We start from the raw sequence: 12,038 nt of genomic DNA on the forward strand, positions 1-12,038 counted from the left end.
AGAATAAAAAAATATAGGAAAATATAAGTTGCAGAGCCTCGCAGATGTTCATATTAGTTACAACCCCCACCCCCGGTAGTGATTTCTTACTTTGCTTTTTTGTTACATCCCCGATCAGCAGCATTGGGACTTGAGTTGATGTCAGTCTCATCCTCTGGCCTTTGCTGCAAATACAAAGCTTTCAAAGGATTCATGGTCCAGTCAAAAAGTGGGTCATACAGAAGCACCTGTAAAACAAGGCAAAAATATGTATCTAAATGAAGCCAGCTCAATGCCCTAAAAAAGCAGGCAAATAAAGATTCCATATTTGTAGGATAATCTTTAGACTGGCAATGTTGTTCAGCATGTGAATTAAATGTTATGATCTAGTCCCATCTTGGTAATAAAACATTTCCATTATTTTAGCAATTGGGCAGTTATAAGTCTTCTGACAAAAGCAACTACAGCTACAGTGAAACTGCTTTTTGAAATACCGGAATCCTTGTAGAGTTTCCTCTACGCTGTTCGTGGCCACCTGATAAATGGTAACCTCTAGGTTGAACTATCGTAATGTGTCATTTGTAGGACTGTCTTCACACACAGTATGAATACCAACTTTTCCAGACAGCAATGGCTAGGTTGCTAATGGAAAATGGGTAGAAAACATCCTACACTGTGCTAGAATGTTTACTAAGGGTGGGACAGAATTCAGGGCCCTTAACGCTTATCTCAGGATTCTGGTTGGTTCATATATGTATGGACATTCCCTGAGAACATAAGGTCCTAGGATGCTTAGGGCAGGCATAGACAAACTTGGCCCTCCAGATGTTTTGGGACTACAATTCCCATCATCCCTGACCACTAGTCCTGTTAGCTAGGGATGATGGGAGTTGTAGTCCCAAAACATCTGGAGGGCAAAGTTTGCCTATGCCTGGCTTAGGGCTTTAAAGGTTAACTGCACCACTTCAAAACTGAGCTAAGAAACAAACTGGTAAGCAGTGTAATTTGTGGGCTGCTGTACTACACGCTGAGCGTCTTGCTCCCAAGCCATCCTTCATGTGCAGATGCGTGTGCATGCACATCACATGATGGGGCTTGATCATGCCCTCAAATGTACATAATTTCAGTTGTGTGTTCAAATGGGCTCATTCTGCTCCCTTGCAACAGAAAAGGTTCAGAGCTACATTACAGTATTTCAGTAAATCTCCTATGAAAACTTATTTATAAACTTTTGGGGTGCCCAACAGATAAGAATGTTGAAGCAAACTTTTGCAATAGGAGTTGCCACTGTTTAAATGCCAAAGAAGTTTATGGAAGTTTTAAAATACAACCAATACCTTTCAGCTTTTCATTGAAAGCCATGGAAAAAAGGCTTACCTCTACAATAGTAAGCAAAGCTTCTTGGGAATTTCTCATAACCACCATAGTTTTTTCACAGCATCTAGAAGGTATTTTCAGAACAGTTTTCTAAATTATTTTCCACTAATAGTTTCAATATACAACAGCATTTTATTTTTATAGCTAATGGCACAGTTTCTTACTGTCCAGAAATAATAATGTAACAAACATGGTTTTCACTGGTTTACACTACAAGCTTGTTCAAAAAGCTGAGCTGGTGGAATTCTATTGTAACTTTAACAGTGAAATGCTTAAGAAGCAACTGCAGTTATATACTATACCTCCTGAAGACGCCTTCTACACCAGTGATGCCCATTCCATCCACTATATCTCTTGTTAGCCTGAAAGGTATGGTCTCTGGGGTAGGAAGGATTTTGCCCTGCTCAAAAGCAACACCTGGCAGAGGAAAAGAGAAATGAAACTATTTTTAAAAGGGTTATATATACACAAAGGAATAATATATGATCCCTTGTGTTTATACATACCTAGATCAATGTGCACAAGTTCTGCGGTTTGCTCATCTAGCAGAATATTCTGTACATGTCTGTCTCCAAGACCAAGTATGTAGCCAACTGAAAGAAGGAAGTCTCAAAATGAACCCAGAAGCACTTGCCTACATTTCATTTCATTCCCCCCCCTTTATACATGTAACTCACAGCTTCTCTCTCCATTTATTTATTCATTCCCTGCCCAACAGGTTTTCCTTTCTTGCAAGGTTCTGAGAAGGTCTATTCTCCTTTTCCACCACAGTCTACCATGTTGCATTAAGCGCTACTCTGGAAGGTCCCCTAATCTTCAGCAATGGTTTTTCAAGAGGAACAAAGAACTGGTGGGAGGATTGAAATGCTTGGGAACATGCCTAAGGATAGAAAATACACCTGAATGCGGCTCCCTCTCTTCTCCCATGCACAAAACAAATTAATCCCATGTATTGCTATGTCACAGCGCCAGTACACACGCTCTGCTATCTTAAGTTTAAAGCAGCTACTGTACACTCTTGGGCAGCATAAACCATACCATTTTTAATGATAGTTTACTTTTTAATTATTAAATGGATTAAATCTCAGTAAATGCACATGGGTGCATTTTGAAGATGCCAAAGCAAGTGGGAGGTGACTCCAGTTAATTCAACAAAGCAAACGAGTAACATTGGCATTTTATTCCCATTCAGCTATACACCTGAATGAAAATACCTATAGAAAAGAAAGCAGCCCTCTAACTGCTCCAAAACTATCAGCCCCAACAATTAAAACTTGTCCTCTATGATCAAAATCTATGTACTATCAACTAAAGCTCATGGAGCACCTTGGAAGGGGAGGACAAAACTGCAAGAGTCATTACATTTTAGTTATTAAATAGATTAAGACCTTTAGCCCTTCTTGAAACAAAACACTATTTTTCAATTTGTCTTCATAGTTATAAAATTATTACCGAAGTGTACCAAAGACCAGCCATATTTTTACAGTACCTATTGATGAAGTAGCAACACTGCGAATATACGCCAGCCGTTTCTCAAACCACACTGCTGGATCAAGAAATTTTTCCATGCAGAAATAACGAAATACAGGTTGAAAATTCTGACATACATCCATAAAGACGTTATATTTCTCCTCATAATTTTTCCTTTGAGCCTCCTTTGAAGTAAACCATAAATAATTTAAAGGTGGGTATGAAAAATGATTTTGTTGCATATGTACAGCTGTACTTGCAGTGAGAACACAACACATAACGTTTATGAAACACCTGCCCCTCAAAATTCCAATAGATGTGCAACTATTTGGCAAAACTGAAGTGAAGTGTGGCAAAGTGGACAGTGTGAAAATGGGAGAAGTGAAGCCTGGTTGCTTTACTATGAATGCACTTCCTCTGGAGGAATGAATGGGGGATCCATCCATGAATGGGTGAAGCCCTTCTTCCACCAGGAAAGGGACACACAACTATGTGATAAGCTTCTGTAGATGACCTCTGTCCTGCAGGCCCCTCCCTGGTTTCCATCTACGCTCAAGTGAGTAGAGAAAGATCCGAGGAGTTGAAATGTCGTCTGATGTAGGGGGTCTACGCTTGTGAAACCAAAGTCATTCCCTTGGAACAAGGTCCGGTACAGACTAAGAAAATTGAAGCTCTGGCTGTCTCTCGAGTGTATGTGCATGAATGTTGAATGCTGGCACCAGGGAAAAGTCTGGATGCCATTTTCACACCTTTCACATAAAGTACCCAAGCTTCCTTTCTCTGGATGGCATTAAGGAGGATACCATCCATAGATGGGATGCTCTCTAGCTAGGTCATGTAGGGTGGGTAGTGCCAGTACTAGAATATAGGAGGATAGAATCTGTAGAATTCTGTCAAAAGTTGCTTCTGCTGAACCTAAAGTATCTAACTCAGGCATCCCCAAACTTCGGCCCTCCAGATGTTTTGGACTACAATTCCCATCTTCCCCGACCACTGGTCCTGTTAGTGTGGGATCATGGGAGTTGTAGGCCAAAACATCTGGAGGGCCGCAGTTTGGAGATGCCTGATCTAACCTGTAGTTTTGATGAAGGTAAATGGATACTTCCAAGTGGATGTCCTACAAATTTTGGACAGTGGGGCATTAGCGGAAAGTGTGTGGGAGAGCAGTTATTGGTTTTGTGGGTGTTTTGTTTTTGATTTCTTAAAATGTATTTTGTGCCTTTTATTTTAATGTTGAAGGGCGGTATACAAATCTGATTAAATAAAGTGGGGTAGACAGACCTGGTGAAATGTGCTGTGACATAGCTAGGCCATAAAATCCTGTAAGAATTTTATCCTCTTTCTTGTGGCAGCTGTCAAGTTGGCAATAGCCTATCACTGGCAGGCCCACTCCCCATTCATGATGAAAGGTTATTGAGGAAAGTGTGGGATTTGTTTTCTTACACATGCGAACACATCAAAACAGATTGTATGGGTGGGTGTGATGAGAACAGACGATTTTGTGGACACATGGTAGGTGTTCATAGCCTTAATCAAAAATAAGGAATATACCGCTAGATGCAGCATATCTTGCTTGGGAAGGATTTGCTTCTGACTCACCATCATTTTCTTTTGGCAATCTAAGCTACTGTAGTCCTTTGGCCTATATCGTTTGTGAGCACTGCTGTCAGTATTGATGAGGAATTCACCCAGAGGAATCGTTCCTGTGCACCACTCTAAGACACCGCTTCTCTGTGAAAGGGGAATCACCTAAGGAATAAGCAGACATATTAACTGTCATAATTAACCAGTGCTAATTCAAATCAGATTCTTTTGTAACCTTAGTTTGAAAACCCATTTTGGAATCATGGGTACAATCTCTAGTTTACATTGGAAAATGCCCTGTGGAAAGTGAAGTAAAATCCCTCAAGAGAGAGAGCATGTACAGTGTGTGTGTGGGGGGGGGGAGTATTTGATACCCTGCTAAATTTGCTCGTTTGCCCTCTGACGAAGAAATGACCAGTCCATAATTTTAATGGTAGGTTTGTTGTAGCTGTGAGAGACAGAATAACAACAGGAAAAAACCCAGAAACCCAGAAGACAAAAAGTCAGAGATTGATGTGCATTATAATGAGTGAAATAAGTATTTGATCCCTTTGCAAAAGATGACTTAGTACTTGGTGGCAAAACCCTTGTTGGCAATTACAGAGGCCACACATTTCTTGTAGGTGGCCACCAGGTTTGCACACATCTTAGGAGGTATTTTGTCCCACTCCTCTTTGCAGGTCCTTTTCAAGTCAGTAAGATTTCGAGGTTGATGTGTAGCTACTCGAACCTTCAGTTCCCTCCACAGATTTTCGATGGGATTAAGGTCCGGAGACTGGCTAGGCCACTCCAGAACCTCAATGTGCTTCTTCTTGAGCCACTCCTTTGTTGCCTTGGCCGTGTGTTTTGGGTCATTGTCATGCTGGAATACCCATCCTCAACCCATTTTCAATACCATTAAAATTATGGACTGGTCATTTCTTCGTCAGAGGGCAAACGGGCAAATTTAGCAGGGGATCAAATACTTCCCCCCCCCACTGTATTTATAACACTAGCTCCCAGTTTTCAATCTAGTTTGGCAAGGAGAGGAGATGTGAGAGCAAAAGGGTTTGTGTGCAGAAGGTCCAACATTCAGCAGGATCTCAGGTAGTAGCTGCTGTGGAAAAACGCGGAGTCCCTAGTCGCTAGATGAAGCAATGTTCTGTCTTTTTTATGTTAGAGATGAAGGATGGGAGCTCAGTGGCAGAGCATGTGCAGTGCATGTAGAAGTCCCTAGATTCAATTCCTATCACCTCCAGCTTAATAAAATCTCGAGTAGTAAGTCCTAAGTGCCACTTTCAGGGCTAAATTCAGTAATTATCAGAGTCTATATAAAGGAAGCTTCATTTGCTTGGTGAACCCACATCATGTCTGCAACAGGCTACTTTGATGGAACAAGAGCAAAACTTGCCTTATATCTGCGGATAGTCAATTTTCTCTTTCTGGTTTCAGTATTTTGCTGAAGCAGAGCATTGCACATCTGGAAAACTTGCTGCATGACAGCATCCTGTCTCAGGTCATCACGGCCCTTTAAGAGATACAAAAAAGGCAATGGTATAGAAATGGTATCAGCTGAACACTACAACAACCTTATGTTATGTATATTTATTTATTTATTTGGAAGGGAGGGAAACTTTTATCCAAAACAAGTATGTTAAGTATTGTAGACTTAAGCAACAGGAAAAGTATCCAAACAATTGGGCAGTACTGTCGGTTTATACTTTGTCTTCTGGGATCACTCAGAAGTTTTGAAATACATTGTACATTTAGTAAATGAGTAAATATATATTTAGAAATGTGTAAGGACATATTTCCATTCATCCCTGCATCAGGCATTTCCCATGGTTTTACTTCACAGCAGCTCAGTATCTTCAATCACAATACAGAGAAATAAAACGTATCAACTTCCACCAAAGGAAAGGTTCACACCAAAAAACATGGCATAAGAGTTAAAAATCCAATGTTCTACATTCATCTTACAACAGTCTCATAGTTCTTAAATCAAAAAAGACACCTCTCTAGCACGTGCAACACAAGAGAACTTACCTTGACAAGTTGCCTCCTCTCTTTCCCATCTGATCCAACACAGTCTATTATTTTTGGTAGATTAAGGCCTCCTGCTAAGCGAAATTCTGGCTTGAATGACCTTATTGTAACCAAATTTTCATACTTCCCACTTGGATCCACCTAAAATCATAAATACATTTAGGCACTGCTGTATCTTGTTCACTACAATACTGATACCCACTTATCTGTCTGCTAGAATGAAACATGTGCAACCTGTTACATTTTCTCTGGTAGTCTGTCCCAGATGCATTAATCCCCACTAATATGACTATGTAAGGATTATTACTCAGATAAACCAGTTTCATTTACCTTGATTTCCATGGTTGGTACAACAACATTTTCTAGATTCTTTAGCTTGGTGATAGGTTGATCAGAAGGGATATTTATGCCTCCTGCATAAACAACACACAAATTACCTTAAATGCCATTACTAACATTTGTTGTTGTAGGAACTCCTGTACACTGGACTTCAAACAATGAAGAAACTGCTTCTAACATGTTTCTGATATTACAGAAATTATTCTAGATTTTCTAGTGTGGTGCCGTCTACCCCTTTGCAACGCCTTTCCACTGTGTATCAGTCCTTCTTTATTGTTTTAATTCTTTTTAATATATCTAATTGTACTATATATGTATTACATTGTAAACTGGCCCGTCCCCAAATACCAAAATAACCAGAGTATTGCCAATTTGCTCTGTGGCAAAGGCTGTTACAGATACCTGCACAAATTGGATACAGTTCACTGGCTAACAAATATCATTATAGCCTAAAAATTGCACAGATAATTTACTCTCAACAAAACATCCTGGAGACGGAAAGCAATATTTTCCACATATTTATTACACAGCATAAAATTGAAGGATTATTGTTGATTTTCAACTCCCACCTCAATTATCCCCATTTTCCATATTCTTACCTCTCTTTGACTTCCAGGGAGTTGCGTCCATGTTTGCTAAAACGATATAAGCATTGCAAAGGGTTTCGACATTTGCCACCATATCAGCTCTTTCATGCTTGATAATGTTAATTATATTGCTAGCAGCTTCCATCCGCTCCTATCGGTTGAAAAAAAAGAATACTGGTAAAAGCGAGTGTTTTACTTACAGTCTACTTCAGATTAAAACAATTCAGAGCTCTGACAACAAAGGAAGCATTAGGAAACTGGGCCAACTGCTGGTGGATAAATTTACTGCAGCCCTGACATTATGAAAAACAGGCCCCAACTACAATACTGTCCATGCAAACACGAAACACTCCTCGCTCCCCCAGCCTAAAGCACCCCAGAAACAGGTGAATTAAAGTACCTTGTCAAGTTGAGAAGTTTCTTTCGGTGTGATTTTTGTTTGCCTGCTTCTTGCTGCTTCCGGCTTTGCCAAGAGTTCATCCTTGTTGGCATTCACCAATGCCAAGATTATAAACAAAGTGTGATGTGGATGGTCCAGAGAAATTCTAGCTATAAGCTGTTAAGAAATAATAATAATAATATTAACAACAACAGCAACAACAATAATTTATTATTTGTACCCCGCCCATCTGGGTGTGTTTCCCCAGCCACTCTGGGCAGCTTCCAACAAAGATTAAAATACATTAAAATGTCACACATTAAAAACTTCAGAGATGTTTTCTAAATGTCAGGTAGTTGTTTATCTCTTTGACATCTGATGGGAGGGCATTCCACAGGGCAGGCGCCACTACTGAGAAGGCCCTCTGCCTGGTTCCCTGTAGCTTTGCTTCTTGCAGTGAGGGAACTGCCAGAAGGCCCTCAGCACTGGACCTGTGTCCGGGCAGAACGATGGGGGTGGAGACGCTCCTCTAGGTATACAATGATACCTCTGGATACAAATGCTGCGGGTTGCGTACAGCACGGGTTATGAAGGCGCTGACCCGGAAGTAACAGAATGGGTTACTTCCAGGTTCAGAGGTTCACGCATGCGCATAAGCATCAAATGACGTCATTTACAGAAGCGCCGAATCGTGACCCACGATTGCGCAGAAGCGCTGGCGTGGGTTGTGTACTCCTCATGTTGCGAACGGGGCTCCGGAACTATCTACATGCAAATAAAGTTTGTTTTTGTATTTTGTTTCTGTATTTGTTTTGTATTTGCATGGTAAATGAAGACAGGGCATCATGGTTGAAGATCAATTACATTAGTCAGAATCTGATGAAATCCTTCTGCCTTGCTTTCCATTCGAGCAGCTAGTTGATACATCAGTGGCAAGAATTTGTAAGAGGGTATTTTCTTTGCCTTCTCCTGTTAAATAAAAACAACAAACAAAAGTAGAAGGTGAGACTGTTAAATAATATAACACAAATTGCATGTATGCTCAGATATGAGTACATCACAATATTTTTTTCTAATTGCTATGAGTGCAAGACACTCTTTTTCATGGCAGCACTGTTATCCTTTTCTCGCACATTTTCTCACCAGGTTTTACAAGACAGTACTGCACAAGCTGGGGAATAATCTATAGTATTTTAAGATGCAAGCACTGTTTATGACGCCAGAGAGTCAGGACCAAATGCTTCTCCATCCCCTCACTGTGAACTGGCTTTGGCACAAAGATTTTGGCATATATTAAGCCAGAGTTCCTTGTTACCTCTAAACCGGGGAATTCTGACTTAATGTCAGTTAAGAAACTAGGAAAATAAGCCAGGGAGGAGGAGAGGAGGGCTTGGCTCTGATGCCTGTTTCCACTTTCACAAACAAACCATCAAGCCTGAACTGATTGTCTGAACAAGGCCATTTCCTGGCAGTATTTTGCATGGATTGTGAATGTGAGGAACCTCAATACTTATCTATTTATTACAGTGGACAATGAAGCCACTGGATTAGGTAGTTTTGTGGTATATTCATTACATTACATTACTCCTGTTATTTATAAAAATCCTGACATAAATAAGGAATGAAAAGGTAAAAGAGGACTCTGAAGAAAAGAAGCAGAAAGTAGCAATGAAAGATAGTACTTCAGAGAGAGACTGATGATGGGTTGATTCACTACATGTTGTACCTACTCCAGGAACCCAGAGTACTGGCTGTGGCTAGATATGTATGTGTGGAACAGGTATGCATAGGGCCTAATCATGTAAAATTGAAGGCACAACTGTACAACTGATAACCCACACGATCTGGGACTTAAATGTCTTAGATTTTACATGTGGAAAAATGCACCCGTGCATAGACATCCAGTACAATTTGCTCCCCAACCTTATATTCTACTTCACTACAAAGAGGGAATGTATACACAGATGTAATAAAGTTGTATCTTTGTATACACAGATGCAGTAAAGTTACGGTGAGACTAACCTGAATCATCACATTGACTTCATAAACACCAGAGTTCTCAAGCCAGAGAGAACAGAGTCGAAAGATCCACATGTCATGCTCTTCCCCACTCAGTAAACAGTTAATGTAGTTCTCAACAGCTTTGCATAAGAAACGTTTGCGATCCTCTCTCAGTGCGCGAATTGCACATTCATCAATTTCTAGTTCCCGCTGAACTTTGACTGTGTATCTTAGCAACAGAAATTTAGAAATAAGACTACAGTACAAATCTAAAATTCATTTACTTATATGCTGACAAACTGACTTTATAAAAAAGAGAGCCTAGGTTCTCCTCGTTCCCAGTACTTGACCCAATGATTACTTTTATTGGTTTACACAATAAAATGGCAGAAGCAGGAAAATTCCTAAGATAACAGTTCATTACTAAGAACATGCTCATTGTTCCCCAAGAATATACATGCCAAAATATAGCTAGATGAACCCCAACCGGGTGACAGACCTGCCTTAACTTACTTGCTACAAATTGGTGGCATAACATACCTCAGTTAGAGAGGCCTACCTGTTTGTAGGAACTTTGTGCTGCTTTAAGAGGCCAACTTCCTCCTTGGCCTTCCTCAACAAAGCTTGCTTGTTTTCAAACTCTGATGATTTCATGTAGTTCTCAATTCTTTGATACTGAGTGTCCGAAAAACGAGCAAGAGACAGAAAAGCCTTCATCTTTCCACTTTTGAGTTCGGTGCTACTATCATCGTTTTGGTTCCCAACAGCTTTTACTGCCTAGAACCAATGTGATAAAAAATGATAAAACAACAGCCTGGCCATTAAACAACCACCATTTAATGAGTAAGCAAGCAAATGATTTATAAATATTTGCAGAAGTTGTTTACCTTTTCCAAGTAATTCTGCATAATGACTGTCGGGTTTTCTAAGCATGTCTCTGCTAACCAGCTTCCACGCAACCTCAGACATTCTGTGTAAATCAGTCGCAGGCTTGGGTCTTCTTCAACCTTAGAAAAATATAATCATGCAGGTCAGACATACTCACTTGTATATAAAGTGACCTCTCCCCAAGCATATTATGCTACTCTTTTATTTTGAATTTCCCTTTCAATCAAGGTTTTCTGCATATGTTTTGGCCCTTCATAAATAGAAGTACCGTATGTCACATATGGTGCTGGAGGAGACTCTTGAGAGTCCCATGGACTGCAAGAAGATCAAACCTATCCATTCTGAAGGAAATCAGTCCTGAGTGCTCACTGGAAGGACAGATCATGAAGCTGAGGCTCCAATACTTTGGCCACCTCATGAGAAGAGAAGACTCCTTGGAAAAGACCCTGATGTTGGGAAAGATAGAGGGCACTAGGAGAAGGGGACGACAGAGGACGAGATGGTTGGACAGTGCTCTCGAAGCTACGAACAGGAGTTTGACCAAACTGCGGGAGGCAGTGGAAGACAGGAGTGCCTGGCGTGCTCTAGTCCATGGGGTCACGAAGAGTCGGACACGACTAATCAACAACATGTCACATATGCTGCCCTTGTGTTTCTGAAAAACAAAACAGGAATTTAAACAATGCTGCCACTGTCAAGTTGACATAGGACAAAATGTACCATGTAATCTTCATCCAGTTTCTTGATCATCTCCTTTAGGATACTCAGCGCTAAGCTTTCTTCCTTTTTAGCCCAGAACACTTGTGCTTCCTCCAGCTGCCACTCACATACCCCATGTCCAGCTGGACTGAACTGTTTAATTTGAAACACTGCTCTTTCTGGAAGCTGGAAAACAAAATGAAGCAAGAGAAAACTCTCTAGGTTTTGAGATATGATCCATTTCTTCATATTTCTAGAATCCAGTGAAATCTGATACCAATTGTTCCTTGTTACAATTACATCCCATCCCTGATCTAACTGCATGCTCATGTACTTAAATCTTCCAAGAATGATTCAGTATGCAAATCCTATTGCTGGAATGAAATGAAAATTCTTTTCCTTTACACCCACATTAAAATCTGTAACCAGAAATATATTCAGGCCTATAATTGTACGTTATATTATTTCACAGAAAGGACAACTTACAGATCCACTAGAAAGTTTTAAAGTACCAAAAAAGGAAAGAGAGAATTTGCAACTGATGCAATAACAACAACAAAATTATACATTTCTTTGGGGGAATTCAAGCAGGTGACTATATCATGCTGCTGCTCCATAGTTCTTAGTATTGTTAAGGAGCCTAATTGCCAATCAGGCATATTGCAGAGAATGCACTTGCCAAAACATAATGGCTTGACTATCACATTTAA

General features: G+C 40.2%; 1 protein-coding gene across 2 annotated transcripts in view; it reads right to left on the bottom strand.

The window, feature by feature from the left end:
- The window catches only part of ATM (ATM serine/threonine kinase), a 54,202-nt gene that overhangs the window by 1,246 nt on the left and 40,918 nt on the right, over nt 1–12,038 (bottom strand). For both annotated transcript variants that reach the window (XM_035114953.3, XM_035114954.3), the window contains exons 47-62: nt 11,350–11,514; nt 10,629–10,748; nt 10,301–10,518; nt 9,763–9,970; nt 8,605–8,709; nt 7,762–7,917; nt 7,374–7,512; nt 6,766–6,848; nt 6,436–6,576; nt 5,801–5,917; nt 4,426–4,575; nt 2,846–3,011; nt 1,863–1,949; nt 1,659–1,773; nt 1,357–1,420; nt 91–227 (exon numbers count right to left, since the gene is read on the bottom strand). In XM_035114953.3, the coding sequence (XP_034970844.3) occupies nt 91–227; nt 1,357–1,420; nt 1,659–1,773; nt 1,863–1,949; nt 2,846–3,011; nt 4,426–4,575; nt 5,801–5,917; nt 6,436–6,576; nt 6,766–6,848; nt 7,374–7,512; nt 7,762–7,917; nt 8,605–8,709; nt 9,763–9,970; nt 10,301–10,518; nt 10,629–10,748; nt 11,350–11,514 (2,171 nt within the window). The remainder of the gene's footprint in view (nt 1–90; nt 228–1,356; nt 1,421–1,658; nt 1,774–1,862; nt 1,950–2,845; nt 3,012–4,425; nt 4,576–5,800; nt 5,918–6,435; nt 6,577–6,765; nt 6,849–7,373; nt 7,513–7,761; nt 7,918–8,604; nt 8,710–9,762; nt 9,971–10,300; nt 10,519–10,628; nt 10,749–11,349; nt 11,515–12,038) is intronic.

This window comes from Zootoca vivipara, chromosome 4, assembly GCF_965207765.1.
Source record: "Zootoca vivipara chromosome 4, rZooViv2.hap1.1, whole genome shotgun sequence".
NCBI lineage: Eukaryota > Metazoa > Chordata > Lepidosauria > Squamata > Lacertidae > Zootoca > Zootoca vivipara.